Source organism: Amyelois transitella, chromosome 8 (assembly GCF_032362555.1).
Source record: "Amyelois transitella isolate CPQ chromosome 8, ilAmyTran1.1, whole genome shotgun sequence".
Lineage (NCBI taxonomy): Eukaryota > Metazoa > Arthropoda > Insecta > Lepidoptera > Pyralidae > Amyelois > Amyelois transitella.
In genome coordinates, this window is record NC_083511.1 from 5487396 (window position 1) to 5513400 (window position 26005).

Sequence of the window (26005 nt, forward strand, 5' to 3'; positions counted from 1 at the left end):
ATTCTATACCGTCTTTGGCAGCTGGTAAACAGATTTTCAAGGGTTATGTTGCAAAATATCATCAGATCTGAAGTAAGGGTTAATCCTTGCAAAATAAAAATTGAAGTAATACCAAACATGATATTTATTTCAACAAAAAATAAACTTAGGTGTACATAGTTATTGACAGAAACTTATTTAGTAAGGACGATTATTAATATATGGCTGTGGGCGCCTCATGGGTGGGGGCATTCTATTGGGAGGAGTTATAGATATATCTAGGTAAAACCCAATCTGGAATTTAACCTGGGACAAGGTCTTATTGTCATCACCACCACGTTGTCCTGAACATGTTACCCCTATTTCTCTCATTCTATAAGTAGGTGATCGCAAATCTGGATAAACAATTGCAAAATCAAAGTAAGTTCCTTTACGTCGGGTCTCAGGATTTACTTCTTTGACAAGTCCAGTAAGTTCACGGAGTGATGCATCCATCCATGTGTAAATTTGAAGTTCATTTTGTGGCACATTACCTCTCGCATAATCAGCAAGCGAGTTATGTCGACCCGTCGAGCAGAATACTCGTAACAGCAGAGGACATGTCTGAAAACAGCACAGATTGCAATCTTTAAAAATATCATACTTTGCTTCGAATCATTGAATTATGTTTGCATTGATATGTAAGTATATTATGTTTTCGAAAGATTGATTTCACTTTTTTCATTCTTTATCCTTTGCAATAAATATCCTTCAACAACAAATGGGTAAATAGGTACCTATGATGGACAGCAGAACGTTATAAAGAATCGATATCATACCTTTTCCCTGTCTACAGGTTTTTCTATTGGTTTTACTTCTTCAACGACCATAGATTCTAATCCTGCCATGTCAAATAATTATTTGTTCTAACCTGAGACTATGTAACAGTTTAATTAATATGTGTGTACTTTGATTTTATTTAAATAATCAAGCTAGAGAATAGAACAGCGATAGGTAAGCAACCAAAAAATTAAATCGGCGTCTTGCTTGACTGAGATGTCATTTGAATGTGATTGTCAAAAACAATCACATTCAAATGACATTGACTTCAGTAAAACTCATTGGCGAAGACACATAACTTTTTTTTTTTTTTTTTTTTATGTCCGTCACCATCACCGCAAAAAAAAAAAAAACAAAAATTTACGCATGCTATAATCTATTATTACTATTTTGAACACCTTTGTTGAGAAACATAACCAATCAGTCATATATTCCGTCATAAGAAAGGAAATAAATAAACATCACTTTTAAGACCACGTACAATAACATTTTATGCATATAAAATAACACTAATAACGACATACACTTTAATTATTTTTAAAACATAGCAAATAATACCGTAAGTCGGTATTGATATGCAATGATAGGAAACTACTGATCCATTCTATATTTATAAAGTTCATTCCAAATTCATTCAGAGTGTCTACTATTAGTCTGAGGCCTACTAGGTACTTATTACATATTGTTTAATAAATGCGCTCGAAGACAAAACAATTAATCATTACACAACACACAACAATTAGGCGATGCGATGAAGAAACAGTTGCAGAGTAAGAATAAAATATGATTTTGATAATTGAAACATCTGATGGAGAACCACAATAGTTCAGTTAAACTATAATAAATATCGCTAATTATAATAATTAAAATAAATGCTGGTGTCTACTAGAGGTCAGGCTGTATCTCTTACAACTTCATGTGGCTTTCTCTCGGTCCTTTTAAATAGATGCCCGCAGAAAAGACCCATAATCCCAATACGTATAAATACTAAATTAATATATATTTTTATAATGTCTCCAAAATTTTGACATCATATCGCGGGAAATCAAAGTTGCGGGAATCAATTATAATAATCAACTATACTTAGATTACATTTGGCGCGATCTTTAGCGTCTTTTCGTTGAAAAGAGTTGGCAGCAGTATTTTATTAGGTAGCCGATGTTGGGATGGGATTCTTTCCGAAAAAAAAAACGATACGAATCGTAAGCGGATGTCTCGAATCACAAAGAAACATCGAGGATTAAAAGATCGATTTACGATTTTTTTTTTAAATTTGCATTAATTTATAATTTAAATATCAAATCCATTTTATATTTATATTAAAACAAGATAAGTAGATTACATTATAACTGATCTCATGCCAGTAAAATTAGTTCTCTTTAGTTCAAGGAATTCAATATCAAAAATCATTTTGTTACCATATCAAAGTCAGATCAGGTATTAAACATAGGCATTGTAGACATTTATTTTAAATATGTATTTATTACATGAAAATGTTAAAGCCCCCGATGCTTCATAACTAAACTTTGGGAAAAAACGGAACGATTCAAAACTGCATATCGATTAAAAATCCATCTATAAGACTTGAAAATCGTTTCATTGATTAAACGATCTCAGGTTGCCATCCTTATTCTGATCCGCATTCATGACAAGTCTCGGAGTGTTTGACGATAAATAATTTTGTTGATAAAATAATTACAAAAATCGATTAATTCTCGTATAGTTGTAATAAATTTTCCTAGGACATGTGTTTTTGGTCGCGTTAATTGAATAGTTGTTGTAACAAATTACAAGTAATCAACAAATTGATTAACATTGCATAATGGCTCATAAGGAGGATGAACAATTTCAGGAAGACGATGTTTATATCAACCCAGAAGATGGCATGCCCAATGTTCACCCTAACATTGCTAATTTAGAACAAGAAAGTGATGACCCCGACGAAGTGGACGACTTTGATGACTTACCTAAATCAGTAATCGTTACAAATATCCATAGCGACGTTTTCGGTGACGAGAAGCTAAAGAAGGACATGGAAGACCTCTTTCGTACGTTCTCAGATAACACTACCTTTCAATGGCTACGTAGTTTCAGACGCTTGAGAGTGAATTATGACAGTCCGTTGGCGGCGGCTAACGCTAGAGTTCAGCTTCACCAATATCAATTCCATAACTCTTGTATAAATTGTTATTTCACACAGCCAGTAACACCAGTGTCATTTAAAAACTTGCGACCGCCAGCGCCAGTGAAACAGTTTCTTATTTCTCCACCATCAAGCCCTCCAGTTGGATGGGAGCCAAGGGAAGAAGGTGAACCACTAGTGAACCATGACCTTTTGGCGGCATTAGCAAATTTGTCACCAGGTGAGAGCCATGAACTCCATGCGCCAACTCCTACCCAGCCAGCCATAATTGTTCATACTGCCTTGCCTGCAGAAAATGGCCCCTCAACACATGGTCACACTATTGTCCATACACGCTGTCCGGATTATTGATATGCCATTTTGATAAATTAGTGTTTGTGAAAAATTTAAGCAGCTGTGAGAGCTTTTTATTTAACATGTCAATTTGGTCATCTGTGATGCCACGGACATCAGTAAAAGTTTTAAACCAAAATAATTTATTTTGCAGAACAATGCAATGTTTTTAGGCTTTCAGTAGATTGTGCATTTAATTTTATTTATATATTTAAAATATTTAAAATTGGTGCTATATTTTAACAACATTAATATTATAATATAGTTTCAATTTAGTTTTGGGTATATCTATTTTATTAATTCAAGAATTTACTGCATCTCAATGATTACATTATGGCTTATGAAAAACAAAATTAGTTTTTTGCTAATCATAACATATTCGTGGTTGCATTATAAATTGACAATCAGTTTTACAGTCCAGAGCCCAATAATCAACTCCCAAATATTATAGTGTGAAAATTTGATTATTGTTGTAGGGATTGTTGACATGATTACAAGAAGAAAGCTAAAGGAGCTAAAAACCTTTTGTGATCAGCTTACATGTGATGAAAATACTGGGTATCTGCCTGGCACCAAACTACCCCAGAGATAATAAATAGTGCATGCTTTTATTATAAAAATAAACTTAATACATAAAAACCATATGTAATGAAATGGAATAAGAATTACAATATAATTGTAGGAACCTATTCTGTTAAACAGATAATTAAGTTTGTAATACTGGAATAATAAGTCAAATATCAAATTCCTCCAGAAAAGCTAGTTACAAAGGAACCCTATAGATTTGGTTGCATTTTAAGCACATTACCAGAGTCATTATTTTATGTATATAAATCAAATTAACAGAGGGATCTCTAGTTTTGAAAAAAACCATAATTGATAAAAGTTATTTAGTAAGTACCACCTCTCAGTTGATACCCGGAGCCATATTAAAATAGTCTTGTTTGTAGAGAGCATATGGCAGCATTTGAAATTAAAAGCACAGACATTGTTATTATTTAGGTAAAATATTTTTTTTTGTGAATTATTTGAAACAAAATGTTTAGCTGTGTGGACATGTCAAAGTATGCTTTGACAAAGCAGTTTTGTCAACTATTTAGAAGCTTACTAATTGTGTAAACTGCAAATAAATCATATAAATATTCATTCACATCAGTAAACTTGGGCCATGCCCAACTTTTACCTTTTGGGAAATCATACTCAAATCTGACAAACTTGGAGTTGTGTTATGCTGTACTGTTGAATAAAGTTACTTTTTGTTTTTATTTTCCAAAGGTTATTTAAGAATTAAAAAAATAAAATAAAACAATAAAGAAGTATTGTCAAGTAACTATTTATAGCTAAAATATTCATTTGAAAAAACATTAAAAGTATACTGAACCAGCGATTGTGAATCAGGGCCTTTGCTTATAAGTATTTATCATAATTATTTTATAACTATGTTATTGTATTAATATTAATTTTTGTTATACCAATACCAAAAATGGAACTGCAAGAGGAATTAAATTATTATAATGCCCATTTAGATTTTGTGATATTATAAACTTAATTAAATTTGTCGCCTAGAATTGAATTGTTGAAAATGTGTAAATAATAAATTATTTTTGCAACAAGCAAATAGTAGAATAGAATGATATTGTTTTTGAGATTAGAATGCAAAAGAGGAATAGTTTCTCCTTGGTCTAGTCTGCTCATATTTCGGCCACAAATGGGCATGTAAAAATATGTAGATAATGCTATTCTGTATTTTAAGGACCAAATAATTTATTTCACGGCTGTTATGTAATTAAGCTATTATTAGACCTTAGTTCCTATTTTTGAAGATCTTTATATCTTGTCTGAGAGTGGCCAATCTATGGGAGCCGATAATATTTGTACCACCAGTAACATGATGCTCAAAAGGGTGGTAGATGAAATACCAATGCAGCATATTCTTGTCCATTTTTATTTCACAACATAATCTCTATTATATTTATTTTTAGTGTAATTTTACCTACTAACATTATTGTACCTGACTGCAAAATTATTATAGCAAAAACTCTACTGCAGTGATAGTGGATTTATTTGTTTGGAATCCTGCCTTTATGCCTGTACACACTCATCGAAAAGTATCTTTCACATCATAGCATATGTCACTAACCCTGATTACATTTGATCAGATTTTTTTGCTGAGAAAATGAAATTGATGTCAGTTCAGTTTTATGATTGAACTAACTCATCTAGGGAGGTTTTTGAACTATTTATAAATTAGAAGCTTTATAATTTGCAGTCGGGTTTCGATCTTAATAATTAAAATGTATTGTATGTACTACGGCGTACCTATGCAATTGATTTCACTAATAGGCTTCAAAACCCCCGAAATATCCTATGTAGATTGTTATATGGAAATGTTTTGGTGATTACATATTGATTGACTAATAGTAATAAGAGCTGGTCCCATCTGGCTTTTACCGAGATTGCAGTAGGATTGCGTGGGCGTAGGTTACTTACACGTGCTTGTTATGAAAGGTTCGTTAAATCTTCATAATCTAAATAAAAGCGAAGTAAATGAATATAGTCTCTGCCTACCCCCCGGGAAAGAGCCGTTATTTAATGTTTGTATGTAAATGAATATCTACAGGAATATACACGGGATTTAGAAAACAATTTGCCACTGCGCGAATATCTTGTTATTAGTGCATGGCAATGGCAAGATGTAACGCGAGGGTAGCCAAATACCTTTTTTTGCTGTGTGGTGTTTTTAGTAGTCGGTTTAAGGCTTATAAAGAAAGTACCTATAAAAACATAATAACTTATTACATCGTAATTGGAACACTACGAACCTGATTTTTTATGCGGATGAATCTTTGTCACCTTTACATGTTTATCGAAGAACTATTTGTGCATACCTACATGAATGTATCTTCTATCGATGTTTTTAATCTCACTGTGATTATGATTTTAATTGTTTGATGTAAATATAAATTATATTGAGTTTTAACCTGTCTTTAAATTTTTTGTGATAAGATTGCTTAGGTACCTACCATGTTCAGTCAGAAATTAATATTTATTTATCAGCTTGCACCCTAGAAATCGGAATATCTTATTCATTAACATCTTATTTAGCAGTGACTACACTGTGTCAGATAGCTTGGAAGTCGCTTTCTAATTGCTTGACTTATCCATTCGGTCGTGTTCAAAAGGGACAAACGCCAGAGGGCAATTCATACATAATATGATCTTATTTATGTTTTTGCTTATTGTGGTAATTTTTTGCACAATAACAAAATAATATTGTGGAGTAGTAACGCCTTTATTAGGTAGAGGTAGGTATAGGCAGTAAATGGTAGTTAATTACTCCCAAAATTATAAAAACTTAAATACCTACCGACACTCTTACCAATTTCTCTACTTAGAGAGGTAGGTAAACTTCAATTCTGTAAAGACAAGTCGGCATTCCTGTTTTGCTTGTTGGTTGCGTGGTTCCAAAAGTTACGAAAGTTTGCTAATTTTGTCGAATTACGCATTCAATATCGATGCGATACGATCCACTAGGTAGTTTGTAGAGCATGAAGCGCATCTTAACTCTGTGATTTCTAGTGTCCATACATAAAGACAATTCCGGTAGAGAATTATGAGGCATTAAGTCCATCCTTTGTACATTTTTTTTTTTTGAACAATAAAGTTTTTAATGAATAATGTGTTTACTAAGATGGGTTCTAACAATGGTCATTTTCTTCTTCAGCATTTATTTGTGTTCCAAATGTGTTTTTATTTTATTGATATTAAGGGACGGGATTCAATGATGCGATACGATAAAATAACAATCTCAAATTTATTATAATACCTAGTTATGTACATGTTTAAAGTAATAGTCAAAATAAGTTCTTTTATTTCAATTAAATAGTAACATTCCAAGCTTCTTACTAAAAAAATCAGCTATTATCATGTAGGTACCTATTGTTTTTATTTTTCATTGAAAGTCATCATCTTACAGTCATGCATGAATGCGGGGAACGGCCCACCAGAATTTCGAAAAACAGGCCAACCTCCTGATAGTTTTGAGAATTGTGCCTTCCCTGCTTCTTGGACATTCTCACACGACGTCATTAATTATGTAACTTCTTCTAATTTTCACGAAACATTACGATAGTTCGTGATATATAAAACGTAAAAAGTAGGTAGGTACTGATTATATGGATATCTAAATAGGTATCAATACATATGTATGAATATGATACCTACATATATGAGTTGTTACAACAGTTGAAATGGTTGATGAATAGAAATAGTTTTTCTTCAACATCTGAAATATTTGGATAGCGTGAAGTTAAATTATAGTTTCAAAGATACTTTACGTTCAAAATTCCTAAGGCACTTATAATATCATCAAACTTACTGTGCAAATACATATCCCGATAACAAATAGGAACATTCGTATGTACAAATCGTTGGTCTGTTTATAAAGAATATATAAATATTAAATACCTTAATACCTACAATATCGATAGATACTAAATTACATAATATATTTTAATATATCACAATCAAATTGTCATAGTATCTTTTCGTTTAACATCGCACATAATAGCGAAAACCTACAAATGGACGGTTATAGATCCGTACGTACCAATTAAATTATCTTTTTTTTACTCTACGCTTGTGCTAAGATTATTAGAATGGTTTCCTTGCGTCTGTTGGTAGAAAATGGTTACTAAAATTATCCATAGGTACGCTAAGCTTTGCCCTTATATACATACATAAGTCCTACCCAAGGAAAATAACTACCTACTTATACAAAATCATACCTTTTTACTCATATCTTCCAACGGAACCATTGCTTCAGTATTTTTATCATCTTCTGCATATGTTTTATTTCGTTTTTTACCCAGGCAACTTGCAAAACAAGTGTCTCCTTTGCCAAAAGTTTCACCGTCTGCAAGGCTCTGTGGCATTGGCTGATTCATTGTTTCAGGTAACCAAAGACATAGGAATCCAGAAATTAGAGCGATCACTCCAAAAATTACTGCTGGGATCTTAGGATTGAATGAATCAAGTAGAGTTATCAGTGGCGTTAAAGCACCAGACAGCCTAGCGCACATAGACCCAAGACCTAATGCAGAATTACGAACCACTGTTGGAAAAAGTTCGGCTGAATAATTGAAAACGATCGCAAATGATCCCGCAATAAATAATTTTCCTATTATAACCACTGCAGTGGAAACAGTACTTCCTACTGTGAAAAAGGTAACTGTTATACATGAGAGTCCTCCAACTAACATCATAGAACTAATCAATGGCCGTCGGCCCCAAATATCTAAGAAATAGATGACTGCGGCGTAACTAGGCAGTTCCACAAATCCGAGAATAGCTGTTATAAGATATGGATTACCCTCTAGTTTACCGGTGCTCAAAGTTAAACCATAATATGCAATTGAATTAGCAAACCAACACAAGCACACATTTAGAGTTTTGCTTCTTAGGTAAGGCGTCTTAAATAAATCTAGAGTTGTGCCCGATGGAGGTTCGTCGGATCCTTTAGAAGCTTCTACTTTTCCTCTGGATACAAGATCTGCTCTATCTAATGTGTCTTCAGACTTGTTACATTTTAAAGCCTTTTCGACGATAGTCACGGATTCTTTCACTCTTCCTTGAGCCCACAACCAACGAGGTGACTCGTCCATTATCCATATGTGTGGGATGAGAAGAAGACTATGTAATCCATAAATAATTTGCAAGACTTTTCTATCGTCTATAAGTGCCCCCCATCCAGCTACTATCATTATACCTACAGCAAAAGTTGCCTGGAAGGCTACCCCACACGCAGTTCGTTTACTCGGTCCAACAATTTCCATTGTCAGTACAAATCCAGTAATATATGATCCGGCGGATCCAAAGACTCCATACAAAAATCGTATCACTAAGAATGAATAGTATTCAGGCATAAACGCTACTAAAACTCCGAAGACTAATTGCAATACTCCAGACCAGCAAAATATTGTTTTTCTGCCATATTTATCCGCCATGCTTCCCAAGACTACTGCCCCGGTGAAGACTCCCATCATGTAAATTGTCTGAGCCAACGCTCCCATCCATCTTTTATCACAAACTAGGTCCCACTCAATAGCACGCGAGGATGACCTATATGTGGTGTCGTATACAAATCTTGAGCAGGCCACTGTTAGATTGTTTTCGTACATGTAACAGCTCTGTAGTTCGATGCCGTCTTCTGCTTTTGGTATGGCATTAAGAATTTCTGAAGAGTTCCAAGGTGCAGCTGTCACGTTCGTATCCACTCCGTCAATCCAACATCTGTAATTAATAAATTGTTCTACCTTAAAAAATGTACCTGAATTGTAAAAAATCTCTATGTATCTACTTAAAAAGGGGGCTTTGGTCGATTATTAGAAGTAGATTAGATAATATATCCAATAAAGAATAACCTTACTCAAAAAAGTGCTGATTTGCAGCTTGTGTAGGTAGGTAGGTAGTAGCTACCTACTTCGTAAACAAGAGGAGAGATGTAGTCTCTGCCTACCCCTTCGGGAAAGTGGTATGATTATGTATGTATAGTAATGTGGTTTACATTGTATACCTAGTTAATTTCTTTAATCTCAGGATTCTTTTGTGGAATGAAGGAGTGACGAACGCCTGTTTTATTAGTGTGACTAGAAATATAATACCTTTTGTTTTAACTTCATGTTATTTTTGTGTTAAAATAAAAGCTAATCATATAACATACTCGTAGATAAAGCATTTAATATAAAAGTAACAAAAAATAATAACTTAGCTGTTATACTCGTAATGGTAGAAAAAGAGCTAGCTATTATTTCAGTACCTTCGGTCTGTCTTAATCTTTTATGCATTATTTTTTGTAGAATTCTCGGCTGATGCTTCAAGGTCCATTAGGTCCATCCTCAATACATACATACTTTTACCTCATCACACATTTATTCCTTACGGGGTAGACTGAGCCGACAGTATTGAGAGTACTGAACGACCACGTTCATCTGTATTGAGATTCTGATAGTAACAGGTTGTTAGTAACCCTACCCTTGAATCCAAACTTTATTAGGTAAGTACTTGACTTTCACAATCTGCGTGGAAGGAGAATCAGCTGGCCACACTACGTTTTCTCTTTGCTACCAGTCTCGCTTAAAAAATGACGCTAGATTTAATACAGCATGAACCTAAATGATTCTTTAGATAGGACTGTGACGATTTTGTAAAATTTCTTGGATCTGTTGACTAAGTACCTAAGTATATGATACTTGCTATCCAGTTTTAAATACAGTTTATTGTTTGTGGACTCTTTAGATGCCTTGAAGTCTTTGATAATCTGAAATGGTTTTCTAACCTTCATTTTATATGTAAGTCTTGTGCGATGTTTTCTATTTCATCATGCATGCTAATAAAAATAAAACAACATATGAATGCTTTAGATATTTTTATTTGAAAACAAATTCCTTTATTAATTATCAAAATACAAAACTTAATAAGGTTCTTATTTCTAAATAAGTACTTAAAGAAAAACTTGTTTATAAACAACGTCAATTGACATCTTCATAACTATGGTGTTTATTTAAATGTACTCCGAAGAATAGAAAAATATAAGTGCGTTCATTAGTTTAAGTTTGCATCATGTAGTATAAAATCAATTTTAAGTACGTATATACCTATGTTTTCACAGAATACTTAATTGCGTATAAGTCTGTATTGTTTATCGTGAATCCAATTATAATTTAATAAATATAATCAGTCTCACTGTTACTATGAACCCTTTATTTGGAACTCGGCTAGGTGTCCGATACACAAAAGTAAATTTGACTGATATAACTTACGCATTGTACTTACCTACTTATAAGGTACAAATACAGTATATAAACGTCATTTAGGTATGTTTATTCCATTTAAAATGGGTATTTTGGCAGTTTAATGAAATTATTATTTCTCATATACAGGGATCATGGAAAGTGGAAAGTTGCAGTCGATGTAGACTCTGCCTGCCTCCACGGGAAAGAGGCGTGGTTTTTGTATGTAAATAATATTATTCCTAAACGTGACTAGAACTTTAGCACAGTTAAATCCCTGTCTTCTTATCCTATACACAAAATAACAACTCATCTTAAAAATGCAAAGTAATTTTTTATTTAAAAAAATACCTGTTTTGTTTTTTATCTATTCTTATTCCTTATAGGTATTTACCTATTATTATAGTTTTATAATTATTACCATAAAACAGACCACTGGGTTGCAAGTAAATATCTACATATACTCGTATTAATCTTATATGGCAGTTCAATCTGTTTATACATACATACATTTAGGCTTAGATTTTATTACTAAGCATAATAAGAACATACTTGAAGCGTATTTGTATTTTTCTTTAATGCCTAAAGTTTTTGGACATCTTTTAATAAATACACCACATTAATAAAATGCTGAAAACAGCTGAAAGTGGCCTTTCAGTCTTTTGATGACTGTTGGCTTTGTCTACCTCGCAGGGGATGTAGACGTGATTATATGTTAATAAAATGGTAATTTTATACTTTTTTACGTTCTAAGTTGTTAAAAGGTACATACTTAGGTATACATACATATATGTAATAATGAGTCGCGTAGAAAATTAGACTAAGCTTTATATAAAACAGGAGTTATGCACTTAAGTAAATAAGGTACTATACCTAATATTACCACAGCTTGTGCTACATGTCTCTTAGTATCTATGTTATCAAAGTAAAATATATGTATATCAACATATAATAATATAGAATATATCAACCAATATACGTTATTTTCTCAGTAGTCGCTTTGAATCGTTAGCTGTCTTATAGCTAGTAAAACTGAAAGATATTAATAATTTAAATTAAAGTCTGTGAAAAACCGAGTTCATGTTTCAATGTGTTATTTTATTAGAACTAACCTCAATTAAATGCGCAGAATGCGTGGAATCAAATAAACAATATTTGGTTAAATGTGCGAAGAGAATGACATAATGCTAGCACAATATGAAAATAATATTTTCTTAACTCATAAATAGCTGTCATGGTTTTTTCTCCATAATTTCTAGCGGTACCATTGTCTCCGGTAAATTAATCGAATCTTCACTCATTCGCCGACCTGTACAATTTGTGAAACATGTATCACCAAGCCCAAATCTTTCACCATCTTCAAGAGATTGTGGCAGATTCCGGCCATTTGTTTCCGGAAGGAAGAAAGTGGAAAAACCGGAAAATAGAGCTAAAAATCCGAATATAATAGTTGGAATTTTTGGATTCAGTGAGTCAAGCAAACTGATGAGGGGAGTAAGAGCTCCTGATATGCTGGCGCTCATGCTTCCAAGACCTACTCCCGAACTGCGGACTACAGTAGGGAACAATTCAGCAGAATATTTGTAGATAATAGAATATGAACCAGATATGAAGAGCTTTCCAATCATAACTACTCCAGTTACTGACGAGTGTCCGTGAGGCAGGGCTACCACTACAATACACGCTAGTCCACCTAACAACATCATCGTACTTATAAGAGCTCTATGACCAACTCTATCTAACAGATACATAATTATAACGTAACTCGGAAGTTCTACCACTCCCATCAAAAACATAATGAAATAAGGATTACCATTAAGTTTACCTGTATTAAGAGAGAGACCAAAATAAACGACAGAATTAGCAAACCAACAACCACAGATTATCAAAGTTTTCTTTAACATATTCGGTGTCTTGAACAAATCTGATGTACCAGCTGAGTGTTCATCGGTATACTTGGCACATGTGGCCTTGCAGTGAGACACCAAAGCAGGGGTGTCTATAATCTCGTGGGATCCGTTAATCTTCAAAGCCTTTTCTATTATAGCTACAGATTCACGAGCTCGGCCTTGAGCCCACAGCCACCTCGGGGATTCGTCCATTATAAACCAATGAGGAAGAAGTATCGCTGCGTGTAAAGCATACAGAATTTGTAAATAGAATCTGTTATCGATAAGATATCCCCAAGCGGCTAATAACATTATCCCAATGGCGTACATTATCTGAAATATTACTCCACAAATAGTGCGTTTGCTCGGACCAACTATTTCCATTGCAAGCACATATCCAGCAATATAAGAACCGGATCCAAATATTCCGTACAAAAATCTGAAGACAACTAACGTGTAATATTCATTGACAAATGCGACCGACACGCCGAGCAATAATTGCAGGAGTCCCGCCCAAACAAATGCAGCTTTTCTGCCAAATTTATCAGAAAGTCTTCCAATGACTAGAGAACCGACCACTACACCAAACATGTACGCCGTTTGTATAGCGGCGCCCATCCAATTTCTACTACAAACAAAATCCCATTCAATACCGCGTGATGATGTAAAGTAACGTGTGTCATAAACCCAAGAACTACATTCTTCGATTGTTTTATTTTGTCCATAAATTTTGCATTCGTTGATTTTCCCATGTTCGTTGAGAGGTATGGCATTTAGTATAAGCGAGGAATTCCATGGCTCGGTATAATTGGCAGTGTCCACATTAGGTACGGCACACCTGTAATTCAAAAGTGCCTGTTAAGTTTATTGAACTAAGTATTTTGACTATTCTAAATACCTACGTGGTTTTAAATAGTTGCGCTAATGGATCAGAAACAAAATATGCTTTGTGCTTGTTGGAAGCATAAGTTTCACAAGCGTGCAGTTGTCACTGATTTTTAATCTGCCATATTAAAAATTTGTAAGACGTAAGAGAGAGATAAAAACATGCAAATATCTATGGTTACCTATTATGAGTGTTAGACACAAGCACTTTGATTAATTTATTATAGATAGATATCCAATAGAAAGACATCTGGATTTCGTGGGAATATCCCAGAATTGTAAATGATGGTACGAACCACATCTTTCTGCAGGATATTTATAGTTACAACTTGTCAATATTTGACTAAAGTCTGTACTTTGTTAGAGTAAATATTGCTAAGTACAATTACGAATATACTTATGTTAGAAATTTTTATCAAATTTCATCCTGTGATTAGTAGATAGAGAAAACATATTTATATTAGTGAGATAATTAGCTACAACAAACTAAAAAAAATGGGGTTAGTAAATGAAAGCAGTGCACTTAAAAAAATAAGTTATCCAAAGTTGTACTTACGTTCCACGTGATCTTCTGATACTTTATATTGCTCATGAAGATATGCACCCTTGAACCCGAACAAGCAAAATTGTACACTCTCTATAAATTGCATTAAAATATAACAGCTACCGACCCCTTCGCACACCATTTCAAATATTTTAAAGTAAAAAAAGAAAATATTAAAGATAGATAATAGTAATAGCCGCAACGTGGTAGGTATATATTTTTACTGTTTTTAAGTAAATCGGGTATATATAAAATATAATTAAAATCAATAGGCAATCAATGATTAATCCAATTCCAACCCAAGGAGAATTTATAAGAATAATAAATGATAAATCATCATAATACCCAATCCATGCACGCATTATGTCCTTAAAACTAATTAAATATTGGTATACTTAGTTATCGTTTTCATTAAATATACGGTTATCAGTTTTATATTTGCAAGAAATAATAAAATAACATTATAAATTTCTGCCTTATTATTCCTTGTACTTAGCCAATCCCTCCACCTAAAAGTTTAGCAAAAATATGCGTAATCGAACCTAAATTAATTTGTTTTCACTCTCCTTTTTAAATCTTATCATGCTTATAATACAAAAGGAATGGTAATATTTATGTCGAAGAAAATATTTATTATTAGTGATTTCATGACAAAAAGCAATTTAATCATATTACCGTCTGGAATTTTTTTTATTGTGTCGTGTTGTGATTTATTGCTTTACATAAATCGAAATAAAAACACTGTGGTGTTTAAATTCATAAGTATGTGTGTATTTTAAAGTGAACAATGTTTATCTTTGTAACTAGGTATATTTCATGTCTTGAAATTATAATTAGTTACACCTTTATAAAAGCTAAAATTTCATTTGAACAAAATAATGTATTTTCATTCTGTAAGGCATTTAAAAAAAGGTGAACAAAAACCACGTGACTTTTTCTAAGCCCGTAGCGTTGTATCTACTCAAAGATTGTTTTTATTGGTGGATTGACCTCTGTCAACAATATCTCTATATTGTTAACTTTTTTGACCCAGACATGCCATGCTGAAAGAATTTACGTATAAGTGTATACACAGTAGGTACTTATTATTTTTAAGGCTACAAATCTCTTCATTAGTATGTTGAAAAATCTCTATAATTCCTTTTTTTAAACATGCATGTCTTGCTAAGAAATATTTTGCTGCTGCATACCTATGTTCCGGTACCGCGGCGACTGTGACAAGTGACAACATGTGCATGCCAGCGGTTAAGGCAGAGAGGATGTGGAGGATGAACTGGAAACATTGGTACCGACCGAAGTCTCCTGAAATCGATATGAGTTAACAATTAGTCCATTATTAATAAATATATGGAGATGCAGAAATAGCGCAAGTAACATAAAAATAATTTTCTGAGGGAAGAAGACAGAATTTGAATAGGAGAGCTGTGAAAAACAATATCAAAAAATATAATGTATTCCACAGAATTTTAAAGGAGCGTCGTAGAATACTGCTTTGGCTAATGATATCGCTGGAATCTTAAGATTAAGAGGAACATAATAATATTCATCAAAAAACGGTAAAACACTCGCGGTGGACCCAAAAAATTGTCTCCTTAATATTGACAATAAAAAACACGAATTCTCAGAATATTTCTGAGAAAAATGTAATCCATAGTCTAAAAATTAAGTGACTTCAACCGTATTTGTGGCAGTCGTGAACAGAGAATGCAAATGTCGTCACTAAAGCGTGAAAATAATTATGTTGAATACATAATGAAGTCTTTATTGTATTGTTTGCTTTGAACTGATAGTCCGGTAATGACCTATAAAACCTTTTTCTATGCAACCCACAATTAGTATAAGCTTTACTTAAAATAGTGGATCAAAAAAAGAATATACTTATTACTCGTACTTTTTCGTGGTGTCAGTCACGTGTTGGGGTGTACCTTTTGACCATAAAACTGTTTTGGGTTAGTCAGGTTTTTACGAAAAGCGACCGAAGATTGAGGAACCTAACCGATTTTGGATCATGATAAAAGCTGCACTAGATGAATGTGCCTTATCTCTTAGTCTCCTTTCATTACATCCTTGGGAGAGAGAAGTGTTCCTTTCGTAAAGGGCCGAAATCCACACGGTATCTTCATAACAGCTTGTTAAGATATAACGAAAAACATAACAGCAAGCCTCATAGAAGGCTTGATAAACAACTTCTCTGGACGTCATGCATGATGTACGACTTCTGTTGATACAGATGTAACCCCGTTATAATTATACCGCAATTGATAACTCCAACAGACGATAAGTGTTCCATTTAACACAGCTCTGAGTTATTATTCATTAATCGATTGACTTTTATTTTAAAAGAACAATTTAAGTAATTATTCTTTATATTGTTTTTGATCCCTTATCCCTGTGTACTGCACACATCACCATATCGTTACTGATATTTAAAAGAGTAAAGTTTCCGACCGACCCGATCATAATTCTTTCACTGTTACAGAGGTTCATTACGTGCGAGCATTAAAGACTGTGTTTGTAGGCTAAGGCTGTGTCTGGCCAATAGTTTAAATATATAAAATAAAATGACTGATTGACTGACACAATATATACTCATAACACAAACCGCTGGGAAATGACATGTGAAATTTGGCAACTGAACTCCATAGTTTTAAAGACGTATAAAGAATTTTTCCAAAATTCACGAGGCAACGCAAATTAGCGAATACTTCGATTTTCTCTGCCATAGCCGCGAGCGTATTCCATTCTAAGTCGCATATTAAGTAGATTATTTTCCACGATTCACTAAACTCTACTAAACTTGGCAATTTTTTACTAGGCGGATGACGAAGGTAGACATTATCGTTTACATCAATCATCTACTTTACACAACTAGGTAACAGTCGGCTATTTATGTTTCTGTACGTAATACCTTGACTGGAAATAGTATGCATTTTAATTGCGACCGTTAATACCGATTACCGATTAGCATACCCGCGGAAATGGCGCCCTCGATATGAATTGAGATGATTATCTCTCTCTTTAATAGATTTGTGAACTACATAATACTTACTTATGCAAAATTAACATATAGGATAATGAATTAATTAAAAATATAAGGAAACTGTCGCAGAGATCATAAAGTATTTATATGGTTTTCTAAATTAAAATACCTCATACATGGAAGGTCAACTTTTTTATCGAATCTTGAATGATACCTATCTTAAATTCTGAAATCATAAATTTTTAAGCGTTATCTATTTTTTAATAAAGAATGTAAAGGAAATTGTTATACTGTTTTAGCTTAACCTTTATACTAATAAGTCCGTAGTTAAATTTGATAATACGGGTGAGAATTCCAAAATATTTGCGTTATTTTCGAGGAGACGTGTGTAACTGGCACCGGCCCAACAGCGCGACCTAAATATCCTATCCATCATTTAATAAGTTCTGTTAATTTATTCAAGTAGAATGTACAACTGTAATATACCTTTAAACAAATAGTAGGAAAATACTTAATAAAATAAAGACGCATGCCAAATGCCATACATTAGAAGTGTTTAATCCTAAAATACTTATAATGTACTGTTACGGTTCTGGGTAGGAATGTTGTGTTTGTGAAAAGTGGGCCATATAGAAAAATTATTTACTATAATACGTCTACTTTATGCCGTATATAGTATGTGTGCCGTGTGGTTCTCGGCACTTTAGAATAGGACTACTCCGTATCTTTCCTAGAATGTTGGCGTAGATGGATAAAAGCAACTAAGGAAATGGCTAAACTATGTAAGGTAACTATGAATATCTACTAAACGAATGTCGTATACTTTTTTTAGTTTCCATTGTAAATCAGACAGAAAACTTCAGTCTAGAATTAACTAACTATGTAAGTATTTATGGTCAGATTCAATGAAATTAGTAAACTATTCACATGCATACATACCTTAAAATTTCATACGAGTATTTTTGTGGGCGTATAACGTCATTTACATAAATATAAATGACAATTCCACGCTAATCACAACTCAGCATATTGTTCTGTTCAATACAAAGAACAATATCTGTTCAATGAACAAATTATCTTACGTAAGTACATCAGTTAACATTGGTCTGTAAATATTGTAGTGGAACTGGAAATATAATCTAGTAATTCAAAAAATTACTAACGCAGATTATAAAGCTTTACGTACCTAGCTAGGTTTAAAAAAACATCAAAAAGATGACCACACGCATTTTACTATACTTATAGACATTTATTGTGTGCATCAGAAGATGACGACCATATTTTGATCGTGTTTAGCGACCACAAAACAAATAAGTTCTGTGGTGACGACAGAGCATAGATTACCAAAGAATATATTTGCTCTAAGACTAAACTAATATCACGACCGTGAGATAAAAGATTATGAATTAGGCACGAATCGAAAATGTTATAAAAGTTCGTATGGTAACTAAGTCTGAATCTTCTTCCTCCTGGCTATAGTCCTATTATATCCTCACTACTCTGGCGAGGAGCCCGGGTTACGCCTATGACTATGGAACCTACCTGGATTACGTGACTCAGAAATCTAGCCTCTGCAACCTTCCCAGAGGAACCTAACCGGTAATGGATCATGGTTACACATTCAGATATCCAATTGCTTAATGTGCAGATTTGCTCACGATGTTTTTCTTAGGCGTAAGAGCATCGCTTAGTATTCTAACTTATGTAGGTACATAACTTCGAAAATAGTCTTACATAGCTGAGGTGAGATTTGAATCTTGATAATTAAGCCTAAATATGTCGGATGCATATAGGTATGTATAACTTATCAGCACATTTATTTAACAATTTTTATCCCTTCCTGTGCATGTCGTAGAAGGCTCCTAAAAGGCAAAGCCGTAACAACATTGCATCAAGCAGGCACTCGACTATAAAAAAATTGACAAACGTTCAATGTTATGTTATACATGTGCTTTTAGTTTGTTACCAACATATTTAGTCTTTATCCGGAATATACCAAGCAGTCTCTTATATAACAGTTGAAAGAAATTCAGAAGAAAAGAACATGACAAAATATTATGGATTCCTAATCGCTTTTTCTTTATAGGTTCCATTAATGATGCGTAGCTATGGCTTGAACTTGCGTATTTGGCTATATTTGTATATCTTATCTGACCCAGATATTATTATGATGATACCATGGTATCAAAAGGTGACATCGCAAACATATCAGGCCTTGAATTATTAATGTAAATACTGTTATAACATAGCAACCATAAAAGCAATTTTTGCTATCTAATAACTCTCTACTCTTGCCCTGTGGCTATAGTCCTGATTGCATGTTCACCACTCTGGAGAAGAGCCCGGGGTAAGCCCTTGACCATGGATCCTGGATGAGTCAGGTTTTTACAAGAAGCGACTCCCATCTGACCTTCGCCACCTTAACAGGTTAACCCGTATTGGATCATATGATTGCACACCCAGCTGTCTGAATGTGCAGGTTTCCTCACGATGTTTCCCTCACTGAAAGAAGTGATATCTTATAACTGTTCTCATATAATTATTTTCGCGATGTACATACCTAATTTGTTAACTTAATGTTTTTGCCAGGTGTCATGATTTTGAATATGTGTGGCTTTTGATAGCATTTCAATAATTTATCTATCTATCTAATTCGATCTCTAGGTATACCTTACATCGTCCTTTCGTTATCCTTATAAGATAATACTGTCTATGGTTATATTGGAAAGTAAATAAAACAAATATTACAACTGAGTACCTACATTGTATTGCTGCACCACACGCATTTATATTTCTTGTATGTGTACCTTTTTTGTATGTGTTATACTAGTTAGTTAAGAGCATAATCTGTTATTTCCTTTCTTGTTTTTTTTTTGTGCACTTTCCTATTCGAATCAAAAATTGCAGCTTAACAATCATAATCAAAGAGCATAAACGTCTTTCTGTTATCATACAAATAAATCTTAATATGATAACAACATAATACCTATGTCGGCTATCGCATAATACTTAGTTAGCTGACGTCAATAGACACACCTCCTAGTTTTATGAAGTTGTTTGCACTAGTAAGAGTTACTACTCAAAGCATAGATATAGATTTGGCTAGATACCGTTCTACTAAAAACTGAGCGTGTCAAGTTTGTCTAAGTCAACAGAGCGGAATACGGAGTAAACTCATTGTGGTTGGTTTGTATGACTCCATTTTCATATTAAAAACCATAGAAGGGTCAAATTTTTCTGTAAGAAACTATACGTATAGTTCGGTTAGACTGTCACAATTTAATAAATCTACTGGTCACTCTTTTGCTACGCGAATTTAGTAGTTCTTGCAGAGTCTAGCAAACCTATGTCTGTATGTTTGCGCATGAAAATGTAACGCATTGTTGGTTCTCATGTTTAGTGACAGGTAATTATTCCTAGTCACGAAGAATGATCAGCTGACTTCATTTTCTCTAAATATATTTTCAAACATTCTGTTGTCACTGAAGGACTGTGTTGTGATTTGCGGCTGGAACTAATTATAGGTTACAACAAATGTCAGACATTTTAACAAGTTGATGTAATGTGGTACTAATATTTAAAGGTGTACCGTAAAACGGGGTGAATGGGAACAAATTCGAAAAAGATTTTGCGTGTGGCTTTTTCAGATGCAATACGTAAAGCAAGAAATTATGAATTTTTCATAAATTTCACCATGCCTCGACTAGAACCATGGTCCACAACTATGGTTTGACATTATCATAGATATTCCTATCTGTGATTTAATATGATGGATTTCGTGATAGATAAGTAATTAACCATGACACCATTTAGTTATTTAATTATTAATAAATGTGCAAATTGATAAAATTCTTTGAAAAGATGATTCTAATAATAAAAAAAGCCTGGTAAGGTTGAGTTAAACTCGCGCACGAGGAGTTCCGTACAATTTTATTTGCAAAGAAAATATCCTATATCTCATAAACTATTTCATCGATTTGTTCTAACTAATTTTTGTTAGACATAATCAAAATTGTTTTAGCAGTCTTCTTATCATTTACAAAAACCTATCCAACGATAGCCCACAAGGCTATATTCTCATAAAAATATTGTTCCTGGAAGGAGTGCTACTTTTAATAATTTTATTTTTTAAAATCAACTGCATAATATTTCTTAAAACAAATACCGTCCTACTTTTAAATGTCAACCTGCACCCTATGTGCCCCAATCTCCTACAAGGTAGCGCAGGTCAAATGGGAATCGTTTCGAATAGAAACTTGACCTACGCAATCGGGAGTAACCATGGACTAAGTGCAAGGGCACCGAACACATGTGACAATTTATACAAATCGCTTCAGAAATTCAGAAAAAACAGACCAACAAAATACAAAAAAAATTAATGTATATTTTAAGTAGTTGTAATATTGATATAGGTATCAGAAGGTAGAAATGTTCTTTACCATTATCATTTATAACAACACTTGACGTGAAAGTAGTGGCATTCCAAATAAGGCAAGGTCAGTAGCAAAGCTGATAAGACGTTACCCTTGGAGCAATAAACTGATTTAAAATTGAATCTCAACATATAACGGTATTCGAGGTCGTTGATCTAAAATTTTAAAAGCTTGATTCTTCTAACTTCGAACTAACTTCTGCCCTGGGTTTTGTTACTGTAGGAATTTGTAAAAATCCTTCCTAATCTATTATAAAGTTTTTTTTTTTTAAAGTGACAAATTAAAAAATAAATAAAAAATATCTAATCATTCCGTAATAATGTTATTCGAAAATACTATAGGTAATGTATGTATGCAATGTGCCAAATTTTATGTACCTATGATAATGAGATAACGACCTGACTACGATTATATGTATTGCCTAATCTAAAAAGTTGTAGCAAATCAACATTACTATATCAAATAACAATAAAAATATAAAATCTCCATGATAAGTCTGTTATTAATCAAAACTTAACAGATAACACGGTTTATCTTGCAACATACATGTAAGGTGAATGTCTCAATCAAGGAAGAAGTAGTTACATTGAAATTGAATTTTAGCTTATTTTTTCATATTTAAATGAAATACGTAAAATTTATATCCCTATAACAAGTTAATAAAAAATCGTTGGTAGGGAAAATTTTACTTACTTAAAAAAAAAGGATTGCCAAAAGTATAGTTGGTTCAAAAGTTGCAGTTTAGTACTTAAAAAATGTAATAGTGTTGACAACCATAAACTCATAGCGAGGGTTATCAAAAAGGCATTTCGCTTCATAATCGCTGCACCTATTTATTTATAGATATTGTTAATTTACTATTGTTTTATGTATGTTTATTATTATTTTGTGTAATTTAAATATATTTTTTTGACCCCACCTAATTTCTCTGTCGAATTCAATGGTTGACTGGTAGATAATGCTTCCAGCATTGAGTCCACCTATTGTTAAAGTTTAAATAAATAAATAAAATAAACTAATTAAAAGTTGAATATACTCAGATAACATTTGTTAATTGTAATTATATGTAAACTCAAAAGATATGCATGCTAACGATGATTTAATTTTAATTTATGCAATGCATGCTTAATCTTGTAATTGCCACTTGGCAATTAGGTGCCTTCTGATAAAATTGTTAACGTATGGAAAAAAATTGTAACTTATCAATACTGACGAAATATTTGAGGTACCTACTAATAATACTTAATCTTATTCTATTACATTATTTAAATAAGTATCTATAACATTATACTTATAACAATTTCCCAAATGGAAATCAAAATGAAACATTGAATTAAATTGTTCCTAAACTCGGATAAAAGTCAAGGACTTGTACAAAGGCTACGCATGACAATATTGTATGGTACCTACTGACTTATACGCCTAGCCAAAATTAATGTGAGTTTAGAGGGGAAAATTCCATCATCATCATCAGCCTTTCAACAACAATCTATTCTTGTTTAAATAATTAAAACAAGCGGTTAATACATCATATATTATATACATCTATACTATTATTTAAACCGTAAAATATTACGCAGAGATACCTAGTGTTATAAATATCACACTATATATAATATATATAGTGTGATAAAGAGTCTGTTACCAAGAAGTAATTTGAAATATGCTACATGGGCGTGATAAAAACACAAGCGTCTAGCTTATTTATGAAATAGATATTGACTTTAGCGACATTATGTTTGCTATCTATGGTATCGATAAAAATATCAATTGGCAAAAAGAACACCAGATTTTTCAAATAAGTCTGATAGTCAATGACATAACAATTACTAAAGCCGGTATTATTACAAAAACAAACGTGATCAAGGAGAATCTATACTTGTTCATGTATTATCTGTTTGGAAATGTTATTGTAAATTTCCGAACTACTTATCTCATTATCTATGAGAAAAGATGTGACACGCACACTTTTCGAAGGCACAGGGTGGTACAGAGTACTTCATAAATTACATCACAGACACACTCCGAGTAGATAAACTCCAATGGATTTTGGTAAGTGGATGCTTTAAATTATTATGTTACAGAATTTTTTGTAGAGTTTACCAGGGCCAGGCCAGAAAAGTTGACCTTGAACAGTTTCCTAGGTATTTTTAACATGTAGTCTTACCAGTGATTTTTACGTAGATACATTAAGAATATTTAAACATTTTTACATACTTACGCCATGTTGGGAATTCGATCGCATGTCGTGATTATTCAAAGTTCTTTCAGTTTTAGTGGAAATTACCATTCTGTGCTGACTATACATATTGAGAAGCCCCTTCCCAAAATGTATAGTTATATTTCCGCGACACATCTGATGACGTTAAGGCTGCTTAAAAAACAGGATAATATTGTAAGAACCTATAAAAATAAACAGACCTGTACCATAAAGAGTTGCAGTGCTGTCTTGAATAATAATAATCATATATACCAAGAGGTTTTTTCAATTTATGTTTGGAAGTAGGTGGATTTACCTGCTATCTATTGACATTACCTACTTATGTTTATCATAGATCAGTTGTAAGATTAAAACAATTTGTTGCTAAGTAGGTACAACAATATGAGGTGAAATTTCATTTCGTTGTAATTATTTGTTGTTGTCTTAATTATTATCCAAGTAAGTCGTAAATTTAAGCATACAATTAGTAGTAAGAAGTTGAGTTATTTACGGTCCTACTGATGATTATTACACTGAGAATATCACTTCCAAGCGTGCATAACGTGCAGACACATTAATTAAACAATGCATTTAGCCCATGTCAGAATGTTCGCATTTAAACAGATGAAGGAATAAAACGATAGTTTGTCGACCTCTTTTGCGCAGTGGTAATATGTGTTTGCCTCTGAGGCGAAAGGTACTCGGTTCGATCCTTTGTTGGGCGTGTTTTAATTTTCAAGTGGATCTTAGCTATCTTATTTTTATTTTATTATGTAATGTATGTTTAAAATTATAAAAAGATAGATAGACTCTTTATTGCACCATAAGTAAAAGAAAAATAGAAAAAAAAACACAGGTAATGAAGTACCTACAAAGGCGGACATATCGCTAAAGTACTTAGTTTAGTCAATATTTATCAACAAAAACCCATGATAATCCTAACAACAACTAGTTATTCCAAACTTAATTAATAAAATTAGCCCTCTATCTTATCCGCAACTTAACCGAAGTCTACCCTTCTTCGTGACATGACGCAACATTCAGCTCTATCTGACCACATCGTAATTGTATCCAAACAGAAAGGTCATACTGATATCGATACTGTTAAGTAACAGTTTCATGACACTTAGTGGCAAGTTAAAAAACTCATTATGAAATTACAATGATTAAACTTTTATGCATAATTTTTTATAATATGAGTTAAATACCTACTCGTAATATGCCTACAAAATTGACAATTTGTATTTTAAACTATCTCTACCTACCTATTTCAAGTACATATTTTAAATATTACAAATACTTTACAAAACTATATGAGACCAAATGAAAAACTTTGACACAGCATCTTTCGAATCTTTTACTAGAAAGTGCGTGACCGCAAAAAACAGTAAGGCAATGATTATGTGAAGGTAATGCAACGTGGAGAATTATTATCATTGTATTACCAACTCAAGACGACAGACCGGTTGCAAGAACCAGACTTATAAACGGTATCGATGCATTATCTACGGGTTTTGACACAGCTGCAGAAATTCTTGTAAATCATTAAAGCACATGCGGTTAAGTTCCATATGTTCCAATCGGCCACTTACCGAGTTTCCCCATCATCTCTTCCAAAGCGACATCCTTGTCCATGGTTGGTTCGTGTTTATTTTTCTTCCTGTTGCCGAAGTTCTGTAATGTAATTAACGTGATTCACAGACACCATTGATGGAAGAGTGGTGAGCGCGGGAGCGAGTGTGGGCGAAGACAGGCGTGCGACCCGTCCTGCCGGCGGACGGGCGAATGCTCGGCTATCGGCGGCGTGACGGCGTGGCGCCAGCGACGTCGTTGCCGCAATCGTGTGAAAAAAAATCTCAACCTCTTATCTTTATTAGGCCGTAGCTCCTGTCTTGAGCTGTCAACACTACCAGACTTATCAACTGCATGATATAATAATATCCGCCTTAGCTCCTTCCAAGCTAAACATACACATGCCACCAGATTATTATATGGAACAATGAATGTGTT

The 26005-nt window shown here is 33.2% G+C and overlaps 3 protein-coding genes across 4 annotated transcripts; 1 reads left to right on the forward strand and 2 right to left on the reverse strand.

The window, feature by feature from the left end:
* Positions 1-106: 106 nt before the first annotated feature.
* Positions 107-1018, reverse strand: LOC106135909 (histone deacetylase complex subunit SAP18). The gene is made up of 2 exons (XM_013336318.2): positions 798-1018; positions 107-582 (listed from the first exon to the last, which is right to left on the reverse strand). The coding sequence occupies exons 1-2, from the start codon at positions 864-866 to the stop codon at positions 178-180; spliced, it is 474 nt and encodes a 157-aa protein (XP_013191772.1). The 5' UTR covers positions 867-1018; the 3' UTR covers positions 107-177.
* Positions 1019-2388: 1370 nt separating this feature from the next.
* On the forward strand, positions 2389-3486 carry LOC106136218 (protein sarah). The gene has a single exon (XM_060945452.1). It carries the CDS (start codon positions 2621-2623, stop codon positions 3290-3292), a length of 672 nt encoding a protein of 223 aa, XP_060801435.1. The 5' UTR covers positions 2389-2620; the 3' UTR covers positions 3293-3486.
* A 3583-nt stretch (positions 3487-7069) lies between these two features.
* On the reverse strand, positions 7070-26005 carry LOC106136202 (organic cation transporter protein). 2 transcript variants are annotated; one of them, XM_013336677.2, is made up of 3 exons: positions 25588-25831; positions 15573-15684; positions 7070-9565 (listed from the first exon to the last, which is right to left on the reverse strand). In XM_013336677.2, the coding sequence occupies exons 1-3, from the start codon at positions 25628-25630 to the stop codon at positions 8056-8058; spliced, it is 1665 nt and encodes a 554-aa protein (XP_013192131.1). In that variant the 5' UTR covers positions 25631-25831; the 3' UTR covers positions 7070-8055. The 2 variants fall into 2 exon arrangements, with proteins under 2 accessions (XP_013192131.1, XP_013192139.1); XM_013336685.2 differs by lacking the exon at positions 7070-9565 and adding an exon at positions 10686-13791 and having other exon boundaries at positions 25588-26005.